This window comes from Sminthopsis crassicaudata, chromosome 5, assembly GCF_048593235.1.
Source record: "Sminthopsis crassicaudata isolate SCR6 chromosome 5, ASM4859323v1, whole genome shotgun sequence".
Lineage (NCBI taxonomy): Eukaryota > Metazoa > Chordata > Mammalia > Dasyuromorphia > Dasyuridae > Sminthopsis > Sminthopsis crassicaudata.
In genome coordinates, this window is record NC_133621.1 from 254,502,213 (window position 1) to 254,528,173 (window position 25,961).

The following is a 25,961-nucleotide window of genomic DNA, read 5'->3' on the forward strand; positions in this document are numbered from 1 at the left end:
ATGCTCAGCTTAGATTATAAGGAGTAGATTGACATCTTAATTATCCAAAATATAAGCAGGCTATTTTGTTATATTCATTTTCATCATTATCTCTATTTTAACATTCTAATGCTGACTCCATTGTTTGCTTAACATAAAGGTGAACAGTTGTGGGCTAGTCCAACTTCAAAGAGTTATTATTTAATGGAAAAGGGGAAAAAAGAATATGTTGGCTTAAATTTTTATTACATATGCAAGAATAGCTTGAGTTCAACTAAAACATCTTGCCTTTTGATTTCCAGACAGATTTCTTTATTTTCTAAGGTTAAACTGACATTTTGAAATGTTTTTAAGGAAAGTGCTTTTGAAAGGAGGGAAAGAATTTTTACATATAAAATACCTAGATTATTTTTTAATCAAAGATTTTTAAGAGACTTTTCAGACATTTTTCAGCATTTCAAGGTTAGGAAGTTTAAAGGGGGAGTTGCTGATAAATGGATGGTGCTCTGGAAAATAATGTATTTGTAGTGAAAGAATAGGAGTCATTTAAAAAAAAAAAAATTTAAACAACTCTAAGTAAGTTGACATATCTCTAAAGCTAGACTTCCCAGAAGAATAATAGGATTACTGTGAATTTGTTCCTCAAACCAGAGATTTTGAACTGGAAAAGAACCCTAGAGGTCATCTAATCCTACCTCTATATTTTACAATTGAAGAATCAGAGATCCAGAGATTAAGTGGTTTATCCATCCATGGTCATATGGCTATAATTGTCAGGGATCAGATTGGGACTCACATCTCTCTCATCACAGTACTTTCTCTTTTGAATGCAGTAAATTAGGGTCATCTTAACTTGTCATCCATGGCCCCAGGGGGAAAAGTCTGTGAACTTGGATAGTGAAAACAATTACATCTTTATTTTCATCAACCTCTTGTTAAAATTTAGTATTTTCATCATTAATGACTTTTTCCAGTGATTCTCACAATTAGTCTATCTTTCCCAGGAGACCAACTAACTAAAAAGACCATCAAACCTTACAATGAATGCTTTTAAAATGTCTTTTAAATCTTTTAAAGGCTTATTGAATGAATGAGAATATCAGTGAATAAAACTGAAATACCAAACAGACATCCATCTGTTGCCATCATAAACACTTGCCATCCTTAACACTTTATACATTTTTGACATCTTAACCAATGTCATAAAGGGGTTTGAAGAAACAGAAACACAAGAATATAATTTCATGGCCATTGACTAGGTACTTTACATGAAAGCACCTTTTTTATTCTGAGATCTTCAAATGTAAAACCAAGACAAGTAAATGAGTAAATTTTGCTTCTTTTTTTTAAAAAAAATAATAATAGTTTTTATTTACCAGATATTTGCGTGGGTAATTTTACAACGTTGACAATTGCCAAAACTTTTTTTTTCCAATTTCCTCTCCTTCCCCCCCTCCCCCAGATGGCAGGTCGACCAATATATGTTAAATATGTTAGAGTATAAATTAAATACGATATATGTATATATGACCAAACAGTTGTTTTTGCTTCTTTTTTCTAAAACTGCAAGAAAAAAGTAATGTATTTCTGCATTGTATTATGAGACCAAGAGAGAGACAGAGAAATCCACTGCCAATTGCATAGGATAAATGGATTTCCCTTTAACCTTGAAATTGCATTGTCCACAACATGATTGAAAATGCCTACAAACTTTCCATATGCTTTGGAAGCGATCAGTTCCTTGAATGTCCATCACCTCTGCCAACTCACCTGGCATTGCTTTATGCTGACAAATGCCCTTTTCCTGTAAGCCTGCACACATCTAAGCTTCTCAACTAACTCCATATATAGCCTTATCTAAATCCACGGAAAGTTGTCTTGCAGCTTATCTTTTACTAAAGCCCAAACATCATTTTTCTTGTCAAATTTCAGGCATTTCAGCTTCATGAAGATTTGGATGCTTTTGCCTTATCGTTTAAAACAGACTCTTAGTGTGGCCATATTTAGAACAATTACATTATTGTGTTAGTGTATATGCAGATAAGATAGTTTTCCGTTAAGAAGTTTTCTTATCCAAGAATGATCAGTTAATTCTCCTAAAAACATTAATAATCTTCTTCACAGACTCTTTTATAGAGGACTATGAATTTTAATAGCTTAGTGAGGACCCAAGCTATGTGAATAGATAAAGAAATTTGAATTCTTATTCAGAAAAGCATGAATATCACTACTTAATATTTTGTGATGAGTCATAGTTATATAATGGATCATACAGAAGTCTATTTGCCAGTTAGGCAAAATATTCAGGAATTAGAACAGTTTAATAAAATTCTTTTGGAATAAACTTTTGTAAGATACAAGAAAATATAAAGTCTTAAAGTTTTTTTGGTTTGTTGCAAGAGCCCCAGCACTGCACAGTGCTTGGAACACAGTAGGTGCTTAATTAAGCCTGTTAAATTGAATTAAATGGAATTTTTCCCTATTTTAGGTAGAATCTGTCTTTGCACGTCCAGCAACAAACACTGCAGAAAAAATTGTTGGAGTGAATTACATTGAATTGAATTATCATTGTCACCACTATAGGACAAGGAAGAAATCAAGGAGTTTGTTAGGGAGAAGCTTTTAAATAAATAGCTATGTTAAACTTTTGAGCAGCTAGGTGACAGTGGATAGAGTGCCAGGAGCCAGGAAGGCCTGACTTCAAATCTACCCCAGTTTCCTCATCTTTGATGGCCACTGACTTATATGGCTCTGGAGGGCAAAGTGATGCTGGTGACTTTGCATAGCCTTCTCTTACTCAAATCCCAATTCATCTGCATGTCCTGGCATGATGTAATAGTCCTCTTGAGAACAAAGGTCAATTTAAAAAAGAAAGTACCAAACTTGGAGTCAGAAGGACCTGAGTTCAAATTCTGTCTCAGAAATTTAACACTTCTTAGCTGTTAAGTCACTTAACCCCAATGACTCATCAAGAGACAGAGACAGAGACAGCGAGACACAGAGACAGAGACAGCGAGACACAGAGACAGAGACAGAGAGACAGACAGAGATACAGAGAGACATACAGATCTGGATTCAAATTCTAGCATTATTTATGGGCTGTGATCTCAAGAATTACCAAATTACTTAGTGATGCCTACTTTGATTACATGATGATTATGTGACATGATTTTCACACCTAGTCCTATAACCTTCCAATGTGCTTCAGTTTGTCAAAGTCCTTTCCAAAATATGGTACCCAGATCTGAACACAAATCTAATCATGCTTCTCCCATTTTGTTACTAAGCATTTTATTTTATTTTTACTTTTAATGTTGTCTTTTGATCTTATTTTTACAAATTACTGCCACTTCCTGAGGAGACAGCTAGGGAGTACCGTAGTGCATAGAATGCCAGGGCTGAAGTCAGAAAGATTCATCTTCCTGAAGTCAAATCTACCCTTGACGTGTATTAGTTATGTGGCTTTGGACAAGTCACTTACCCCTATTTGTCTCAATTTCCTCATCTGTAAAGATGAGCTAGAAAAGAAAATGCAAACCTCTCCTGTATCTTGGAAGGAAGGAAGGGAGGGAGGGAGGAAAGAAGACCCAAAACAAAGAATTAGGAAGAGTAGATCTGGAATAAAATTGACTAAAAACAACAACAAACCTACTTTCTAAGGCATTTCACACAAAAAATATAAATAAATAAATAAAGCTAATACTATAAATGATATTGTTTGAAAATATACACCTTTCACACATATTACTCTTTACCTCTCTATTTTTAAAACATTAAAAGAAATCTATTCTCTCTCCCTCGCACTTCCTATTCTGCATTAAAAGAAAAAAAAAAGCAAAGAAAAATTTCTTATAACAAATAATTAAAGTTAAGCAAAACAAATTCCTTCAACGGCTGTATGCAAAAATATATGTCTCAGTCTGTATTTTAATTCCGTCTCCTATAATGTAGGACATATTTCATCATCTATACTCTGGAATCATGAATGTTCATTACATTAATCATAGTTCTTACAACTTTCAAGTTGTGTTTTTCCAATGTTTTTGTAAAAATTGGTCTCCTGGTTCAACTCATTTTATTCATCACTTTATAAAAGTCCTCAAAATGGTTCATTTTTATGGTATTGTTGTCATTGTGTAAATTGTTCTTCTGTACTCCATCCTTTTTTTGAAATCATCTACTTCCTCCTTTCTCATAGTACAATAATTACAACATAAGAATTTATTTTTTTAAAATTCTATTAATGGTTTACATTAGCCTCTGAAATTCTTTTAGGTGCTGACCCCCACCAATCCAACATATTAACTGTCCATTTCAATTTTGTCATTCACATGTTTCTCAGATTTATCATCTCTGTTTTTATCCAAGTCACAATTAAAATTTCTGAACAGCACACAGGGATAGGTCCCAAGAATACTCCAGTAGAGTCCTGATTCCACATTGATATTCACCTCTTAATGACTTCTTTCAAAGTTAAGACATCAAAATAGTTTTGAATCTTCCAGCATTGTCTAGCCTTCTCCATGTTGTATGACAGGATTTTGTCCAATGCTTTGCTGAAATTCACTTGTATCATATTTCCAGCATGCTATAGCTATGAAAGGTGAAGTTGCTTCATCTTTATGAGACCCATCTGTAAAATGGGAGAGAAGAGATGAAATATGCACTACCTAACTTTCAGATTTTTTTCCTAAGGAAATGCTTAAACCACCACCTAAATGTGAATGTGTGCTTTTTTAAAAAAATTTTGTTTTATTTTTAATACATGAAGAGCTCTTTTTTAAGCATTTCAGTTCTAGGGAAAGGATGAAACACAGTCTCCTTACCCTCAGAAAGTTCTAAATCTACTATAAGCATTAAGGAATAGACAAAACAGAAAAAGTCACATGAAGCAAGATGAGAGTAATTGCCAAATAAGTAATATAGTCAGTAAAGTTTAGAAGGGTAGTCAGGAGAGGTTTCATATCAGAGTTAATCTCTGAAACAGATCTTGAAATGTAAACAAGATTCTCCTAGGCAAAGGAAATAGGAGAAACTCATGCATAGAAAATAATATGAAAAAAGTCCAAGAGCAAATAATTCATGAAAATTAAGTGTAAGGTAAACAGATTTATTTAGTGTACTGAATGGTAAATGATGAGATTGAGATTCAGCATACCAAATCATAAGATTGATGAAGGCACAAAATGATAAAACTGAGGAGAGCAATTGGCACCAAATATTGAGGTTTGGCACCAAATATTAGGGTTCTGTCATGTGAAGAATTCACAGTTGCTTTTCTCTTTAACAAAATTTATGAGAAGAGATTATAAATGAAGAGGGAAAGTAGATATCAGGAGTGGTAAATATGAAATAGAATTGGGAGAGCAAAGAAAGGGTTTTAACAATTAACAGTAAAAAAGACAAGTTTCCTAGTGGAATTAACAATAAACCAAGAGAAAGGGAATACTCCATGAGATGGGAGTATCCCAGATTAAATACTAAAAGGGAAAAAGCACCCCAAAAGAGTTAGTTAGCTATAACAAGGAGGAAGACACCATGAGGCATAGTGGGAGAAATGAGAGGAAAGACACCATAAAGCATGGTAGGGGGATGAGAGGAAAGATACCATGACATATGGGGGAGGGGGAAGGAGAAAGATACCATGAAGCAGAATGTTGTGGTAGGCTAACCCAAAAGGGATTCAACAAAGATGGTATGGGCTATGGGCAGATTTATAGGGGAAATTTAACTTCAGGAGGGTTGACATGTCTTGGCTTTTTGATTGGACACAATAAGATGGGGTTACCCAAGACCTCTAAAAGGGTAGGACTGTAAGATTGAGCTGATCCCCATCAGCTCCCCATTCTTTGCTTTGCTTAAGGAGTAATCTTATAAGCACTTCAGGCTTTCTTTGCCAATCCCATTTAGTTACCCAGGACCTCATCAATTAGGGATTTAACATGGTATATTTGAAAGAGTATTAGATTTGGAATTTGAAGTTCCAGGCTTTAAGCCCCTGTTCTTACCTTTATTAGGCTTGTGGTTCTGGTCCTTAATTTCCTTATCATTAGAAGGAGGGAATTGGACAATGTGATCTCCAAGATTCCTTCTGCTTCAAATCTTATGACCTTAAATAAAATGAATTGGTAGCAGACTAAGATTTGAATGAATTAGGTGTAAAAAATGAAGAGAAAAGAATATTAAATGTTAGGCTAAGAAGTTTGAATTTTGTTGATTGTCATTAGAAAGCTTTTGAATGGAAGAATGACACAAGTAGCATTTTAGGAAAATTAATTTGGCATATATTATAGGATAAGAGATTCTTCCAAATAGAAGGTGAGTTTCCTGAAGGAAAGGATGAGCCATTTCTATATTTATATCCTCAGCTTCTAGTCCAATGCTTTTGCACAAAATAAACACTTAGTATTTACTAAATTGAATTGAACTGAAAGAAAACTAGGGAATCTTCCAAAAACCTCTTTAACAATTTAGGTATGAGGTAAAAAAATATTTTAATGAGAAGAGTTGCATTGGAAATGAGGAGAGAATGATTGAATGGAAGATACATTACGAAAGAAGGATAGAACAAAAACTTAATTTCCCCCAACTCTAAACACTTAAAATATCTATAAATCATAACAAATAATTTATATCTTTACCATATAATTTGTATGTTTTACATTATGGAATCATAGAGTGCTAGAATTAGATGGAACCTTACAACATGGAAGTAACTGAGCTGGGGGGGAATTTCAGAACATAAAATGGTAGGACAAGGAATTCTTGGACATGAAACATTAGGATGTGGGAGTTAGAAAGGGGTTTAAAATGACAGAGCTAAAAAAGATCATTTGAGTTTAAATACCCTTCTTTAGCTAATAAGTAAACTGGGACTGGAGAGTAATTGCCTGAGGTAAAACCAAGGTTAAACTCCTAAGCCTCCATTTTCCAGGTACTGCTTTTTCCATATATACATTCATTCATTTTTCTTGTACTAGACATCTCCCTAGAGAAATTATAAGTTTCTTGAGGACACAGGCCATAGATGAACAAATTATCACACATTAGTTCACTAATGTAATGTAAAGATACTTTGCAAATATTTAAAGAACTTTGTAAATACTAGCTATTACTATTCTAAGTAGGGAGAATATCATCAAGAAATATCTGTTGAATGAATGAATAAGTGAATAAATAAAAGAATGAGTGAATGAATGAATGAGAATTTCCTTCCAGGGATTTATGCAATATATTCACTGTTACACCAGAGTTAGGGGAAACGCTAAGGCCCCCAAGAGCCAAGAATCCTAAGTAAAGCCTTTGCAGGCTATATAGGGAAATCTTTTATTTGGCCTAGTAACAAGTTAATTTAGTCTTTTAGTCTATTCTTTTGCATTTTACTTCAAATCCTGAATTTAGTACTATTTCACCCAAGATGGCTAATGAGGATATTACCTCACATATTTCCAGATTTGTTCCCATTTACATCTTGTCATTTGGCTATAGCTTTTAAAATGCAAGATCTGATTTTTTGAGGGGCCCATTTTTATTTTATTCCTAATCAGTCATAATCATTGCTGCTAAACACAAAATGTACCAAAATTCTCATGATAATTAATGTCAAAATAGTTCTTTATATATTGATAAGTTGCTCCTCCTCCTCTTACCCATCTGTGATCAATGTTCTGGAAATGGGTGCTTGTTATTCCCATAACAAGCAGATGTCAGTGAGACATACTATATACAAGAGAGAAGAAAAAATATTGATATTTCATTAAATGGATGAGATGCATCTTGCTCCAGTGCTGAGACACTAACTAAAATGTCAAAATACAGGCATGTTAGAGGTAAGAAATATTCTGTTATTGCTGGATTTCTATCCTGATTATATTGAACCTGTCACTTTGCCTACCTTTGAGATTTTCTCATGAAAGATCCCATGTAAACACAGAGAATTACAAACCTTCCTTTCCAGATCCAGATATAACTCATATTGGAAAAGTATTTTAGCTTTAAAGTTATTTGAAAGGAAATGTTTTTGATAGCTAATTTAGAAATATCCTTATAAAAGACAATGAAAGAAGAAACAAAAGTTAATCAAGCTTTTTCTGTATTAGAACCATGACATCACTTACAGTAGGTATACCCCTTATGGAGCCATTCCAGAAACCAGGGTACTGAAGCATCTGGATTAATTTAGCAGTTAAATTGGGAAAGGACAGAAGACACAACTGAGAGCTTGTTTCAGTAAGAATTTACTTGTCAATAGAGCATCATTTCTGAAGTCAGGAGGACCTGAGTTCAAATCCTGTCTCAGACACTTATAGCTGTGTGATCCAAATTGCCTCAAAAAAATAAATAAATAAACAAACAAAAAAAAAATTTATGTATCTAATCAATAAAAATCTACCTTTCTTCTTGCAAAGGTCTCATTCTTTACAAAACTTTCAGTAAAGTGACTCATCACTCTGAACATGTAAACTCATTTGTAAAAAATATTTGAAAAAATAAGAGATGTTATGAAGGTGGCAGTTTAGAGTTAGATTTTAGCATTACATTTGAACGGAAAGACCGAGTTTGAGAAGATGGGCACATCCCTACCAATAATAGGAAAGTTAGGATGAAGAGATAAAAAGTACAATTTTAGACATGAGTTTAAAGGGATAGTGGGTCATCTGATTCAAGATATCTACTACACAATCAGAGAGTTATGAAGACTTCAATCCTGCTTTAGATACTCACTAGCTATATGGCTCTGCTCAACGTTTTTCAGCAGCAAGATGGCACGTGAGCCTGAAATCAGAAAGACCTGAGTTTTAACCTAAACTTAGACACCGACTAGCTATGTGATCCCAGGGAAGCTGCCCCTGCCTCAGGTTCCTCAGATGTCAATTGGAGATAATAATAGCAACTACTTCCCAGAATTGCTATGAGATTCAGATAAGATAAAGCATTTAGCACAATGCCAGGCACATGGTAGACACTATATGATGCTTATTGCTTTCTCAGCTTTAGTTTCCTGGAGCAGGGATAGATGCTAAAGTATGTGCAGTAGAAGCAGAACGTCTTAAAAGCCAGGCAGAGGAAATTGAGAGCAATGGCTTTGAAAGGTTCTCTGGCAGTAAGTGGTTGGATTCATTGGACATTGTTAGAACCAAGGCTAGAAGTCAGGAAAATAAGCTCTGTGTCTATTGAAGTGATCAAAGCATGAAGTGATCAAAGCCTGGGTTGGAATTGGATGGATTGTACAGAGAATACAACATAGATGTTAATACTTGGAATTCAAGGAATGTACAAGTGATAAATGAATGAAAGAACTTCCAAGGTCCCTTCCACTTCTAAAACTGTGATCCTAGAATCAATACAGAAAAGAAAGGGAAAAGATTGTGAGAGCCATTTCAAAAGAAGAAATAGCAGAATATAGTTTAGATATAAGAGCCATAAGAAAGAAAACAGGGGGGAAATACTACAAACACACACAGACATAGTGCCTATTATGTACCAGACACTTTGCTAAATACATTACAAATATTATTTCATTTAATCTTCATAACAATGTGAAAAAGGAACTGTTATCTCCATTTTTAATGAGGAAAACTAAGGGACAGCTTAAGGTACTTGCCTAAAAGCACACAGCTAGAAAAGCTCTGAAGTTAAATTTGAATTCAGAACTTCCTGATTCCAAATCTCTATCCACTGTATCATCTGAAGCAAAACAAGTCCCACAAATTGAAAATATGAAAGTAGTATAAACAAAATTCCACATATCTAAAACTGAACTAATAATTATTTTCCTACAAAATCTGCCATATCTACCTCCTAGTGTAATGCCAGAAAAACTGAGGCAAGATAGAGATTAGAGCTTTTAATATTTTATTTGAAAGGGAGAGATTGTGCTAGGGGCATGCTGCCCCCAAGGCTGATGTCCAAAGCATCCAGCCACTAATGTGTGCTTCCCATGATGGACGTGGCTGGCTCTAAGCTACCAGGGAGTAGAGGGAGGCAAGGGTGGAGTCAGAGCACTGAGTGGGAACAGACTATCACTCATTTCTGACAGGGTGAGGGGAGGCGCTGGACATTCTGATAAGTAGGGAAGGGCGAGGGTCAAGAAGTCTAAGATGGAAGGTCTTTCTCCTTATCTGGATCATGATTAGGAGGCAGAGATGGTGTTGCAAAAATAAGCAGAACAATTAGGAACTGAGAGAGAACAATTCAGGGAAACTGAGTAAGGACAATAAAAGGGAACGGTGGCACAACACTAGCTTTTGTATTATAGTAAAAAATATGTTGTCATCCTGTGTAAGACAGGTGGGGTGCGAGTCCCCTTTCCCAATAAACTAATCAGAGACATCATCAGGTACAAAGAGAAAGCATTTATTTAATCCCTGCAGGAAGAAGCCCAGACACACTTGGGAGCCATCCCAACTCCGCCAACTGGAACCTGGCCAGCTTCCCGGCTAGTCAGGGTTTAAAAGCAAAACACTTGGGCCTTCTCATTGGATAGACTAAAAGTACGTAACTATCTCTGATCAATAGTCACCAATGCTGGCTGCCTCCCACAGCTCATGTCACTTCCTGCAACTTCCTGTATCTTAGGATTCAAAGTCCATTCCTCCAGAGATCAAATGACCTCCCCAAGGTCCCAATTCTGGGAACAGCAATCATGTGACTCAATACTGAGAAATCCTTCATCCAATCAGTCCTATTCACTCCTGCTCATCCAAAGCCTTGGAAGTCAACTTTGATTCTTCTTTCTCAAATAACTGCCAAGTCCTATTGATTTTACCTCCATGATATATTTTCACTCAATTCCCTTGATGTCTTAGGTTTGACCCTACATTGCTTCCCACTGGAACTATTGTAATTATATCCTCATTAGTCTACACACCTCTAGTCTTTATTCTCTCCAACATCTCCTCCTGATTAGCAAAAATTATTTTCTTAATACAATTTTCATTCATGATTATCATTCCCCTACTCAAAACCCCTTCAAAGGCTCTCTGCTCCCCCCACTATCTGTCTTTCATATTACTTCTTTTCTTGTCTTTATATTCTAGTCAGATTTTGCCCTGTCTTCTCTTTGTTCATACATTCAGGCAATTTCCTAATTCTAGAATATTCTCTCTTCCTTTCTACATGTTTAATCATCCTTCTCCTTCAAAATCCAGCTCAAATAGAAGTGATCTTTCATCAAATATTCCTAGAATATTTTGTTCCTATCACATTCTGCCATATAATATGATAAACTGAATATTCATAATTTTTCCCCATTTGGTTGTTTCTTCTTAAGGAAAGGTACCATATGGTTTTTCATTTTTATATCTGCCAGTTCCCTGCAAAGAATGTGTTGTTTTTATTCAATAATTAAAGTCATGTCCTACTCTTTGTGATTCCATTTGAGGTTTTCTTGGCAAAGCGTGACTTGCCACTTCCTTCTCCTGCTCATTTTACAATGAAGAAACAGAGGCAAACAGGGTTAAGGGATTTGCCCAGTCTCATAGCTAATGGTCTGACACTCTATCCACTTGGCCATGTAACCGCCTCCTGCAAAGAGTATATATGTATATACACACATACATACATATAAATACATACATATGTATATATACACATACATACATACATATATGTATATATATATCTATATATATTTTTTTTTTCAAAATTTATCACAATCAGTATTTATTAGATGCCTGCTATCTGCCATGTGAGATTTTGATTTTGGAATCACATAAAGGTGCTAGTTTAAACCATGGAAGTACAATAAAAGAGTTAAGTATAGATGAAAGTGAGCAGATCCTTGAAGGCCATGGCTAGGGGATCCAATCAGAAAGAATACTTGCAAAGGAGATATATACCATTAATGGTGAAAGGGATAGGAAAGGAACTGGGAAAATCCAGCAACATGAAAAAAAAAAAAAAAAAAAAAAGGAGAAAATTCTAAGGAGTAAACTGTTGAATACTCCAGAGAGGTGTTAAAGAAGAATCAGGAATGAGGAAAAAGTCATTGATTTATCAAGAACAACAATAATTATTATTGAGAAAAAGGCCTGAATAAAGCATTAGAGCATAAGTCAGATTGTGCATCAAGGAGTTAAGAAAGGAAAAGATGAAGAAAAAAGGAAAGAGCATGTATAGATATTTTACATAAAAATAGAATTTTTAAAAATCAGAACATTTTTCAGCCATGTATAATAAAAGATGATCATGTCTGATGAAGTCCCCTATAAGAAGCTGTACAATGTAATTTATATCATGGGGATTTTGCACGTTAAAGTCAACAGCCCATTGTTAAAAACATTACAAGGCAAATTCTACTTCTAAGTGTTTACTTTGAGGAAAGAAAAACAGCCACAGTTCTTAAGTACTTCACAATATTCAGTGAAATGCAGTTCAACAAGCACTTATTAAATCACTCTTTACATACCAGATACTGTGTTAGGGGCTAGGAGATTCTAACACCACCCTTGACCACAAGGAATTCAAAAATGAGGAGAGGTACATAAATTAGTAAATACAAAGTAATTTGGTTAGGGGGAGTAAGAAGGGAGGTAATCCAAGGGATTCATAAAGGAATGGAGGTAAGAAAAGAGAGTATTTTAGTCCTAGAGAACTGCTTATGCAAAGACAGAGAGGTGAGGGATGTTATGTACATGGAATTGTGAGTCATTTATTTTGTCTTACAGCAAGTAGTATATTGCCTGCATACTAATGCTTCTTTTTAATTCACAGTCAATTCTAAAATTGAAAATTAAATTTTTTAAAAATTTAAATTAATTGGTTTTATAAAATTCTTTTAAAAGCAGATTTGACCAATCACTGAAATCATAGCCATCAAACTGACTAAAAGAATAAAGATTTCATTGATTTTTTTTTTGTTTACATCAATCATTTCTGGATATATTCTCCTCCAGAATTTTAAAAAATGGAAGGCAGGGAAACCAGACTATTTCCTGGAAAGAGCAGCCCAGCTACCCCCTACAAACACTAAGGTCCCCGGTGTTCAAAGTCAAGGCTCATGTACAGAAAGCTTGGAACAATACCACCACTTTTATTCCAGGAGCAGAATTCCATCTTGAGAGAGAGAGAGAGAGAGAGAGAGAGAGAGAGAGAGAGAGAGAGAGAGAGAGAGAGAGGAAATACCAAAAGAAAAGAAAAGAAAATGAGCAAGAAAAAGAAAAAAAAACCTTGACCATAGAAAGCTACTATCATGACAGGGCAGACCAAAACACCAACTCAAACAAGGACAGAATGTGTACAGAAAAAATCTCAAAGAGGGAGATAAATTGGTCTCAAGCCCAAAGAGGCTTTTTGGAAATGCTCAAAAAAAGATTTCAAAAATAAGAGAAGTAGAAGAAAAAAATGAGAGAAGAAATGAGAGGTATGTATGAGAGAGTCAACGGTTTGGAAAAGGAAGGAAAAAAATTGTCTGAAGAAAATAACTCCTTAAGCAATAAAATAAACCAAATGGAAAAAAAGGTACAAAAGATATCTGAAGAAAATCACATATTAAAAACTAGGACAGGGCAAATGGAAGCTAATGACCCTGTGAGACAGCAAGAATCAGTCAAATAAATTTTTAAAAATTTAAAATGGAAGAAAATGTGAAATATTTCATTGGCAAAACAGCTGACCTGGAAAATAGATCCAGAAGAGAATTTTTAAATTATTGGCCTACCTAAAGGACATGATCAAAAAAAAAGTCATTAAGGAAAACTGTCTCAATATTCTAAAAACAGAGGGAGAAGTACTCATTGAAAAAATTCATCTATCTCCTCTACAAAGAGATCCCACAAGAAAACACCAAGGAACATTATTGCAAAACTCCAAAACTATTATCTCAAGTTAAAAATACTGCAAGCTGTCAGACAAAAACAATTCATATATCAAAGAGCAACCATCAGAATTACTCATGATCTGATAGCTTCTACAATAAAGGATTGAGGGCCTGGAATACCATATTTCAGAAGGCAAAGGACCTCAAGCAATATTTAGCATCATCTTTCAGGGGAGGAGATGAAGCTTCAATGACATAAGAGACTTTCAATCATTTCCTTTGAAAAAACCAGAACTAAACAGAAATGTTAATCTATGAACACTCAAGAGAACCATAAAAAGACAAACAGGAGAAAAATATATGTTTAAACATTAAACTGTTTACATTTGTAGGTAGGGATAACAAGTAGACATCTCTAAATAGATAGGAAAACAATATCTGTAACTCTTATGAATTGTAAATGTCACTAGGGCAGACAAAGGAGGGGCCACATGAATTGAGGGTGTGGTTGTAAATGGTCTCTGATGTGATTTACAAAGAAAAAGATATTAAGGGATGGAAAAAGACCTGTACAGGAAAAAGAGGAAAGGGGAGATATAGTGGGACATTAGTTCACAGCAAGAGCACAAAAAACCTTTTTCAATGGGGGGGAGGGAGGGAAGAAGGAGGATAATAAGTAATGTCTGAAGCTTGATCTCATCAGTTTTTGCTCTAAGAAGGAATTATTTAATCACTCAATTGGGTATAGAAATTTATCTAACGAGAAGGGTAGAAAGATTGATAGAAAATAAGGTAATGGGTAGAGTGAGTTAAAAAAAAAAAAACACTACTAAGAGAAGGAGAGAGGTGTGAAAGGAGATAAGGTAATGGGTGAGTGGGTAAAAAACACATGACTAAGGACAGGGTGGAAAGAAAAAACAAATGTATATACAGGGGAGAAAATAGAATGGAGGGAAATACAGAGCTGGTAATTATAACTGTTAATGTGAATGGGATGTATTCTCCCATAAAATGGAAGCAAATAGAATGGATTAAAAACCAGAATTCTATCTAAAAAAAAATTATATAAAACTAGTTATCTAAACAGCCAGGTGGTCCAGTGGACAGACCACCAGTCTTAGAATAAGGAGAACCTATCTTCATGAATTCAAATGTGGCCTCAGACACTTACTAGCTTTGTGACTTTGCAAAAACCCCAAATGAACAGAGTCCATTTTCCTCAACTTCAACAAGCTTTTCCTATTGTCCTATTTCTTAGGGATTTCAGTTGCTGCCACATTTCCAAGATTCTTAGGAAATTCAAAGATGAAGCATCTAGGTGATGCAGTGGATGAAGTCCTGGAGCCAAGAAAAAAACAGAGTTCAAATTCAGTTTAACCTCTGGTTGCCTCAGGCTCATCATCTGTAAAATGGTGATAGTAATAGCCCCTCTGTCCTAGAGTTGATATGAAAATAAAATAAGATATTTGCAAAGTAAACCTTGAAGCAACACATAAATACTACCTAAATGTTTTCCAAAATCTTCCTCTAGCACAAAATGTATAAGTGTTCAAGATCTGCTTGCTAAAATTTTTGTGACTAATGTTGATCAATAAACATTTATTCTTGTGATGGGCAAGGCACTATGGTAGGTTCTGTGAGGGGGAAAAAAGATGAATAAGAAATTATCTTTTCCCTTGAGAAGTTTAATAAAGGAAATAAAATGGGCATGGTGTTTACAGAAGATGAACAAGCAAAACCTGTTGGAGAGAACAATGCTTGGGAAAAAAATGGAAGTTGAGTTGGGCCTTAAAGGATGAAGAGGGTTTCAGTAGAAATTTGAAGGAAAGGACATTCTTCAAAACATCAAAAGACAGGCAGAAAAGCAGAAAGGATATTGTGTCTCAGCAGTGGCAACTTATCCAATTATTCTAGAGTGGGTATTGGCACTGTTGTGCCAACAAGGAGGTAAAACTGACTAGACTAGCTGAAAGAAAACTATCTGTTGAGGATGGCCCCAAGATTTTTAGCTAGGATTTTAGATTGTTTGTGGTGTCCCTGTTAGAGATAGGGAAATTCCAAAAAGGGGTGGATATTGAAAGGAAAAAGATATTGTTTGTATACTAGGCATATCGAGCAAAAGTGTAAGTGGATCTTAATAGGGTTTATCTTTGTGGTCTAAGTCTGGGCATACTGGCTTAGGACTTGCAAGATGAATGAAAAGCATAGTAGTCTTGATGGAGTTAAATCTTAGAGGGTCTTGAATGATCTAGAACTCCGCATCTATTTCCTAACTTGGAGCCAAGCTCTCCTAATTGTTGAGAGTTCCCCATGTTTAGGCAATCTCAGATGCTTCCACAATGAAACTTGTTTGCCATCCTGCCCTACTATATCACACATAAATTCCCTCTACTCCCTTCTACTTCTGACCCTGAGAATAATAATTTAGTGAGCACTGCCATTTCTGGGGAAAGGTGATTCACTGTCACTCTGTGACTGTGGTGATCACCATTCCTGTGATTTTCCCAAACCAAAGCATCACATTCTTGGTCATCATTCTTTTATCTGTGTTGCTTTCCATCAATGAGCACACTACCTAATAAAAAATTGACAATAAATGTTTGACTTGCTTTTAGAATGGGGGCTACTTGAGGTCAGACTCTTTCTGAACTTTTATATTTATATCCCAAGATTTAGTACAGGTACCTGTAAGTATTTAATAAATGCTTTTTAATTCATGTAAATGACACACTAATGAGTAAGAAAATTGTCTAAAGTCAGTGGGAGGCATTAAAGGGTTGAGGGCAGGAGAATGAAATGATCTGAGCTGTACTTTGGGAAATTTCCACTGCCATCAATGCCTAACATAGATCGGAGAGGTGAGAGAGTAGAAGCATGACAACTGGTTGGGAGGATAATCCAGGAGAGAAGTAATGAAGCTCTGAATTAGAGGCGGGGAAAATGCATCATTAAGAACTATAAATCTACATCCACACATGATTACTTCCCAAAAGAGCCACAGTCTGGATATTTTTCTACTCAAGATTTCATAACCTAACATCAAAAACAGTTAATTATACAGGAAATTCTCTTTGATTTTGAGTATTCATTAAACAAATTCAATAAAATTCAAAAACAAATTTGGGGGTCAACATCATTTTTTTTAAAAATGAAACTTTTAACAAAAGTCAGAAAATAACTTACAATATTATATCAAGCCCTTTAATTTCCCTTCAAGAAGCAATGGCTGGATTAACTCTTGGAGTGGTATAATCCTATCTCTCCAGCTCTTTTTAATAAATAATTTTCCTATGCTTCTACTGTCTATTTTCTTTTATGAACTTGTAAAATTGATTCATTTTTGTCCTGCATAATTTAAGTCTTTTATCTTGCTCTTTAGAAAACTCTTATATAGGTTTGATAAGGAGAATAAATAATATCATACAGAATGATAGTTCATCATTAAACTGCCATTGTCTCTAACAATACTATATGTTTTGGTCACATATTACAAGGCTGAGGGACAACGTGGCATGATAACTAGAGAGCTGACATCAAAACTAGGAAGGATTAGTTTTAAATTTCTTAATTCTGACATATGCTAGCTGTGTGACCCTAAGCAAATCATTTAACCTCTTTGTGCCCTAGACAATAATCTTCGCAGTAGAAAACAGACAGATTTGTTTTAGAAGAAAGATTCTTGTACTTCTTGATGATGCAGTGGATAGAGTACCAAGTCTGAAGTTAGGAAGATTCATCTTCCTGAGTTCAAGCTGTCTTCAGACATTCACTAGCCATGTGACTCTGGATAAGTCACTTAACATGGTTTGCCTCAGTTTCTTCATTTGGAAAATGATGTGAAGAAGAAAATGGCAAATCATTCCAATATCTTTGCGAAAAAGAAAATCCAAATGGGGTCAGAAAGAGTTAGACACAATTGAGACAACTAAAGTTCTACACTAATTCTTAAATAGCTTTTCAGGAAATCATTTTGTTTCAGTCTTCTGTTTCTTATCCTGGAAAAATCCAATTATTCTTTCTTATTATTTTTAATAACTGAAGCTTGCATAGTATGTTCACAATTACAAATGTTTCTCTTATTGATTTTAAAATAAATATTTCGCACAATTGTCTATGAGATCTAAAGAAATATAAATTTCTTGAAGATAAAAATTATTTCACTTTTATCCATGTTTATGTCTAGCACCCAGGACATAATAGGTATTTAATAAATATGATAAGTTGATGGATAAAAAAAATTATCCATTGAAATATAACAAAATGTAATCAAAATTAGGTGCTTTCATAATAATATATTTTATTTGAAAGATAACATGTTGTGATGGTAAGAGAGCTGATCTCCAAATTAGAAGGATCCAAGTTTAAATCTCCTATTTCTGACATATACTCCCTGTGTGACTCTGCGCAAGTCACTAAATCTCTCACTCAGTATAACTCTCTAATTTACAGTGGTAAAGGGAATCTCTCACCAGGAATTCCCTTTACCAGTTCAATCATAGGCCTTGTACATAAGAGAAAGAGGGAAAGGAGTAAGCATTTGTATAGCATCTAATGTGTGCCAAGCACTGTGTAAAGCACTTTAGTCATTTGAATTCTGTGATGTAGGCTATTATTATTCCCATTTTACAGATGAGGAAACTGAGGCAAACCGAGGTTAAGTGACTTGTCCGGGATCATATAACTAATATCTAAGACTGGGTTTGAGTTCAAATCTTCCTGATTCCAGGCCCAGAATTCTCTTCTTTGAGACATTTAGCTGTCTAGTACAAAAGTACGCATAGACACACACTTTTGTTGTTCAGTCCTTTCAATCATATGCAACTCTTCACGATCACATTTGGGATTTTCTTGGCAAAATACTTGTCATTTCTATCTTTAGCTCATTTTACAAATGAGGAAACTGAGGCAAAAAGGCATAAGTAGCTTGCCCAGAATCATATAACTGGTAAATATATTTGATACTGGATTTGATTTCAAGATAGTGTTCTATCCACTGAACCACATATCTGCCTCCTGTGCCACCTAGCTGCCTATAGACACAGAGGTGTTTGTGTTATAATTGTTATATAAAGAAATTATGCAATGTACATATTAACATATTAACACTTTAAAAATAAATTTTAATTATAAACTTTGTAGCTAAATGATTTCAAGGTTCCTGTGGATCTGATTAACTGTATCCCTTTCCTGTGCTTTTTTCTCTTTCAGTGCCACCGTGGGCCTTAATAGCCATAGCCATAGTGGCAGTTCTCTTAATCCTGACCTGCTGCTTTTGTATCTGTAAGAAATGTTTATTCAAGAAGAAGAACAAGAAGAAGGGAAAGGAAAAGGGTGGGAAAAATGCCATAAACATGAAAGATGTAAAAGACTTAGGGAAGACCATGAAAGATCAGGTAATGTGATCATTACATTGAGTGCCTTTCAATTTAGATTTTTAATGATTGATAGAAGTTGGGGGTGCCTATGGTGGGTTTTTGGGGAGTTTATATCTGCATGGTAGGGAAAAATATTTCATTATTCCTACTTAAGTAGTAACTTCCTAAGTAACTTTGGCTAAAACATATTTTAATTTGAACTCTTTTGTATCCTTTAATCAGCTTTTCTTTGTGTAATATTAATTTTTTAAATTTTATATTATAAATATAGAAGGACTATAACTAAGAGTGGGCAATCATGACTCTTCCCTGAGGCAGCTGGTTAGAGGCTAATAGATTTAGAGATGCTAATGGCTTTGATAGTCCCTTCATAGCAAAGAAACAGTAGGGCTTAACATTTTAATATCAGGAATAATTGTAATCAGAGCATACCAAAGGAGAGATTCAAATGAGTTCTTCAGTTCTCTCCCCTCCAGAACTATTAAATCACCCTTCTTCCCTCACCAGTACTATTCACCTGAGAAAGTACTCCATTTTATATGCCCGAGCATCTTTTGGTGCTTGCCCCCAATGCAAAAATTCCTACTTATATCTCTGTTTATTTCAGAGGAATAATAATATATAATATAAGTTTATATAATGTATTAGATGTAATATAGATGATATGTTGTTATATAATGATATTATTATAATCTAAGATTTCCCAAAGAGTATCTATCATAGCAAAGAAACATGTGAATACTGAGGGGAAGTCTCTGAATTAATCAGTTTAAATTTCCTAAACCATGTCCTTTCTAGACAAGAAACATATATTGATTACTTCAAAAACATTCCAAGAGAGGGGAGAAAATGAGAGAGGTAAAGAAAAAATGTTCTGATCCTCTATTCTCTTTGAACTCGTTTGTATTTAGAAGTCCTATATGGACACATGTTTGTTTTCATAAGCAATTTGGTCAAGTATAACATAACAAGAGCAAAATATTCACTCCTTCCAATTTGCTATATAGCCTTGTGATATAAGAAATTGGCACCCTTACTAGAGCCATCTGCAAGAAACGTCCACCATCTTATGGATAAAAACCCTCAAGGAGACTTTTTGTGATTAATTTCTGATTTACTTAACTACCTCTCTCTTTCACAGAATAATAGATATTTAATCTGCCTATACTCCTTTTAACATCATCACCCATCTATTCCTCCACACATTTACATACCCCATTTCTCTCCTTATACTTTTCTGTATAGCAAAATTTTTTTTCCCAGGTTCCTTTCCTGTTCCCTACCTCCCCTCACTTTTCCTAAGGGTTTTTACTTTAAGAAACCAGATGGAAACCAAGAAGTTAAAAATAACAAACTTGAGAAAATTACAAACATACAAGAAATACTTAAAAACTCCATCAAAGATCTAGATCTAAAGGAGACTTGGTTATGTAGCCCCAACCCACTCATTTTATAGAGGAGGAAAGTGAGTTCTAGAAGCTAAATCACTTATCTAAAGTTACACAAATAAGTAACTTATCAATACTTAAATTCTTATTAAGTTATTAATATTAATATTATTAAATACTTAAGTTCTTCTGACTCTAAATGCATTCTTTCCAATTAATCACAATTACCTTTCCTAATAGTTGTTCTGCCTTGGAATATCACCATTTTATATAATCTTTCCTAACTTCTCACCTTGTCCTCATTGTTAAGTGCTTTTATCAAATTTTTTATCTCTCCAACCTTCTCCCAATTCCTAGTCCACCCCTTTCTTTCTCCTTATCTGCACAGGAAATGGATCTGCTGGAAAAGAAATTAGATTTACTTATGTAATTTAAAAGGACTTTAGAGGTCATATAGCTCTCAGGCCTTCATTTCACAAAGGAGAAAACTCTTAGACCTGAAGAGGTGATTAATATAATCTGCTTAAGATCACAGAGGGTAATGGCAGATTTGGAATCTGAACTCAAGTCTCAAATCCAAAGATTTATCTAAAGATATTTTTTGTATTATATCATGCTGTTGCTTATATTAAGAAGAAAACTCCATCCTTGTAGTCTAAACTTTAATATCACCCTTCACCATCTTGATGGCTCATGCAAATTGGAAAGACTGAGATATTCTTTTGGTTTTGCTCCACAGCCCTTAATTATTAAAAATCATGTAAAACTAAATTAAAAACTAATATCTGAATTAGACAAACATGGAAAACAATTGATAGCCTTCTTCCTTCTATATTGGTCTCATTAGATTTTTCACCAGTAAGAATTAGTGATGACTTGAAAACTAGCTTATTAGACACATAATTCCTTTGCCAATGAGATACTACATTATTGATTCTATTATTAGGATAAGCCAGTCTTATCTAGAAGAGAGAGTGAGGCTGATAACTTTGTACAGTTCTGCCTCTTAAATCCAGTTCACTCATGACTAAAGATATTACCTATGACGTCATTAGTCTTCTTTAAAAAGATGGGACAAAACATTAAAATAAGCAATAAAAAATCATGTATTCAGTTAAAAGGGAAAGTTTCCGTTTCAGAAAAGGGATGAAAATTAAAGCCTAATTTCTGTAATGACTTTATTTGGGATCATTAGATTCTATAAAAGGCAAATTCAATCAATAAGTTTTGCCTAAATGACTACAGAGAACTAATGTGAATATTGTGTTTGAGTTTGGATTTGGTAGTTAATTGGAGTTAATTTGGAGTTAATTGAACATCATCTTAGCTTTGACCAAAGTCTAAAAAAATTAAGCATCAGTTTTTACTTCTCTTTTTAGGGTAGAATATTTTCAAAGAATTCAAAGAATCTAATTCAGATGAAATTTATTACTGAAAGATAAAAATACTTTTTGTCAACTATATGCTACTTTAAAAAGTTTCAAATACATCCAGAAAACAATGTAAAGTTCCTGATTTCATTTCCTATTAACTACCATCCTTATATATAGTTATCTAAGAATCTCTGCTGTAGTGATATTGACTAAATTCTTAAATTTTCAAATGTTTGTTTCCTTTTCAGAGAGCAGTTTATATATTATTAACCTTTCCATTTTGTTTGCCTTGTTACCAAGAAAGCCTTTGGCCCAGACCTCTTCTTTCCTTCTTTAAAAAAAAAAAAAAAAAAAATCCTTCTTTTGGAAATACTGTGGGAGTGTTTTTAGATAAAAGCTATTAAAAATGCAGTTATTTGCTCAGTTGCTCTTGCCACCTCTTCCTTCCCCCATGCCCTTTTGTCATGCTATTCTTTTAAATGTCTGAATATACTTCCAAGAGATTTATGTACATAAAAGGTTAAATTTCCTGGTAATTTTTAATCATGGCACCAGAGTCCAAGATCATGGATTCAGTTAAGTTTCAGGTCCACCTCTATTCAGGTAATGTGATGGGGAAAAGTGACATTTTAAATCACATCCTACTTTATTTAAATACTTTCTGTTGAAAACAGTATTTAGCATAGAATTTTTTAAAACTGTTTATAAGATTACATGTAAAATACTCTTACATGGATATGGACTGAAATATGCTTAGATTAATTTTTAACTGGGATTGAAAGGACATTAACAATGAAAATATGGTGTCTTGGATTCTCACTGACTAAAATATTCAAATGTGATCATCTCTCTGTATCCTGGAAATTATAATTAATCAAACTGAATGATACTAAATGATAGCAACTCAAACATTTATTCCTAGGACAAGTGATGTGTACTTTTGAGAGCAATCCTTGTGGACTTTGTTCTGTATTATGTTTCTAATAGTAGAGGAAGTGGTGTTTATTACCTTTATTATGACCTGGACAAATGACTATGATCTCAGTACACACAATCTTGGAAGCACCAATCCATAATCTCATACTTCTGGAGGGAATTGGGACTAACAATAATCATTGATCCTAATTATCCCATTTATTGCCATCTGAGGAATATTAAACAATAGAATGAAATCTTAGAAAAATAACTTTGAATCTCAGATATTCAGAATCATGTTTGTGTATTTTTGATGACATTGAATTTTAACTACAACTCATTTATAATTTATAGCCAATTGAATTACAGTATGGAAGACAGTATAGTAAATGAAAATAGGCCCTATTAAAAATCTTTTCTTTCTGCAGGTGCTTGCAATACTTTTGACAAGCAAAAATGACTGATAACAGATTCATTATGCATTTTGTAGGGAGGATGGCAATAGAAGACTGGAAAAAATGTGCAATCTTTGAGAAGGCATTATATAACACCAATTCCAGTGTGCAGAAACTTAAAAAAAAAAACAGGAGGAAAAAAGAACTAGCAGTAACTTTTACAACTTTGGTATATTTGGGGGGAGGCATATTTGAAAGGCAATATAAAGAGATAGAAATCAGCTTGTGGGACCAGGAACACCTAGATTCAAGTCCTATCTCTATAGCTTCTGGCTTTGTCAGCCTGGGAAAATCATTATAACTTCCATAATTGAAGAAAAGATGACAGTCTGCATTGGTGTATGGAGTTTCCTCATCCAGAAAACCCCTAATGCCAATGAAATCAAAGGTCCTATTCCTATGCTTTTTAAAACATAGAGTATTTTAATGTATTCAGTTACACAATTGTAACAATGATACAGCATGCCATGTGGCCTTCATACTTCTGAAATGACCCCAAAACAAGAGTCATTTAGATAAGCTACAATTCTCCAAGTTTATTAAAAGCATCATCAATCATATCATAATCTCTGAATTCGTTCCAACATCATTGCCTTTTTTCCCTCCCTAATAATTCAAGGAAATGGAATTTGCAAAGTTCAAGAATATGCATATGTTCTCTCTCTCCCTCCTTCCCCCCTCTCTCTTTCCACACATAAACACTCTCTCTCTCTCTCTCTCTCTCTCTCTCTCTCTCTCTCTGTCTCTCTCTGTCTCTCTCTCTCTCTCTCTCTCTGTCTCTCTCTCTCTCTGTCTCTCTCTCTCTCTCTCTCTCTCTCTCTCTGTCTCTCTCTCTGTCTCTCTCTCTCTGTCTCTCTGTCTCTCTCTCTCTCTCTCCTCTCTCTCATACAAAAGACCTCAAGAATACAAATACAAGTACCCAAATGATATTTATGGGAAAAAGTCATTTCTCTGTGGTTTTTTTCCTGATGTTTGTGTGTATATGTTTAAATTTTTTTTTTTTTTCCCTCCTTATGTCCTCCTTATCTGTGTTGTGTCTCATGACTGTTCTGGATTTTCACCTGCGGTAGGTTTATTTTGCTCTTTAGACACACCTAGTCAAAAGCTCTGATATATTTAGTTCCTTAGCAGCTGGGGCTCCTCAGATGAGATTTTAAAAGGGAGTTCTGACACATATCAAAAGGCTGAACTAAATTGATTTTTCCTCCCCAAGATAAAGGGTTCTTATTTTCATTACTAACATATCAAATTGAGAAGTACTAGGAAGCTCAAGTTTAAAACTGGCAAGCACAAACAGGAAATTTATTTGGTTTCACTTCCTTTGGTTAATCATGTCTCATCAGATCTATGTCCAAAGAATGGCATTTGAGAAGCAGCTTGTTAGGGGTTAGAGAGTTTACCTTGAGGCTCTCACACATACTGACTGTATGACCCTGGACAAATCACTTTACCTCTCAATGTCTTTGGCTATAAGATGTAGAATGAGAATTCACCATCGAAAGGGGGAGTTTCTTACTTGGTGCTCCCAATACTGATGAAATAATAAGTTTAGGTAAAAAAAAAAAAACCCAAAAACTCAATACCAATAATTGTGAACAAATGTTCTCTCTTAAGGTGATAAGATGATTGTTACGAGAATCATTTTGTGGTCATTCAACAAATGTACTCTGAACTGTACATTTTATATAGTCCCCATCACAATTTTTTTTCTGTAGTACTTTATCAAAATCTTAGCTGCTAGGTCTACAAGCTTTCTCTCCCATATTTTTTTCCCATGTCAGAAAAAAAGTGCCACTCTAGAGATACCACAATAACTGCTGGTTTAATGGATTTGAATTTAATGTATTGGTACAGAAAATTTCTTGCTTAAATGAATCTTTTGGGAAAGGACTAGACTTAATCACTTCAATGATGAACTGTGGCTCTGAAAAAAATTATCAAAAAAAATTTAGCTTTATTTCATGCAGAATAATTACAGAGATGATTCTGTACCTTTTATTGGGTCATAAGTCACTTAAGGAGAAGAAGATTTAATATCTCAGACCTTTTGAATTGGAATGGGCTAAAGCATGATATATAAATTGTCAATTGTTAAGAGGGATTTTTATAATTTATTTTAATCCATCAAAAAGTATGTGTATTTTTAAATTATATGGAGGGTAAAAAATGTACAGATTGCTTTTTACCCAGAAACAAGCATTGGATAGCTTGCTATTATTATTATAAAAAACAGAAATCTTTCAGAGAGGTAATTTCCCTCTCTGCAGTTTTCTAAGCACATCAAGTGTGACAAGTGTGATAGCCATCTGTAAAGTAAAGTCTTTAAGAAGTCCATGCAATTCCTGCTACATGTAATCCTCTGGCAAGACCCTGGGTCATTCTTTAGTCTAGGGTTAGTACCTGTATCCATTCATGACTCAAGAAGTTAATATTTGAAGGAAAACATCAAAATAATAGTGGTACTTTTTGCCTTTGGCTATTTTAAGCAAGTAAATCCCAGATATTAAAATTCTAGACATGTCCATCAGTCGACATTTCAATGGTTGAAGAAAAAGGCTGAATATACATTAGACTCTCAAATAGAATGCTGGAAAGCTAAGAAAAATTTAGCAATAGTTTTACTGTGAAATCAGCACTGGCTATTCTCAATAATAACTGAGAAAATAGAATCCTGTCTACTCTCCATAATAGTTCCTAAGAGTTTTCAAGAAGGAAGG

The 25,961-nt window shown here is 34.4% G+C and overlaps 1 protein-coding gene and 1 long non-coding RNA gene across 10 annotated transcripts in view; one reads left to right on the plus strand and one right to left on the minus strand.

Annotated features, from left to right (window-relative positions):
* Positions 1–25,961, plus strand: part of SYT1 (synaptotagmin 1) — a 662,757-nt gene that overhangs the window by 449,747 nt on the left and 187,049 nt on the right. For all 9 annotated transcript variants that reach the window (XM_074270846.1, XM_074270847.1, XM_074270840.1 and 6 more), the window contains one exon: positions 18,947–19,131. In XM_074270846.1, the coding sequence (XP_074126947.1) occupies positions 18,947–19,131 (185 nt within the window). The remainder of the gene's footprint in view (positions 1–18,946; positions 19,132–25,961) is intronic.
* LOC141544539 (uncharacterized) overlaps positions 4,536–25,961 on the minus strand; it is a 48,870-nt gene continuing 27,444 nt past the window's right edge. The window contains exons 2-3 of the long non-coding RNA XR_012482644.1: positions 5,988–6,089; positions 4,536–4,612 (exon numbers count right to left, since the gene is read on the minus strand). This is a non-coding gene — a long non-coding RNA (uncharacterized LOC141544539). The remainder of the gene's footprint in view (positions 4,613–5,987; positions 6,090–25,961) is intronic.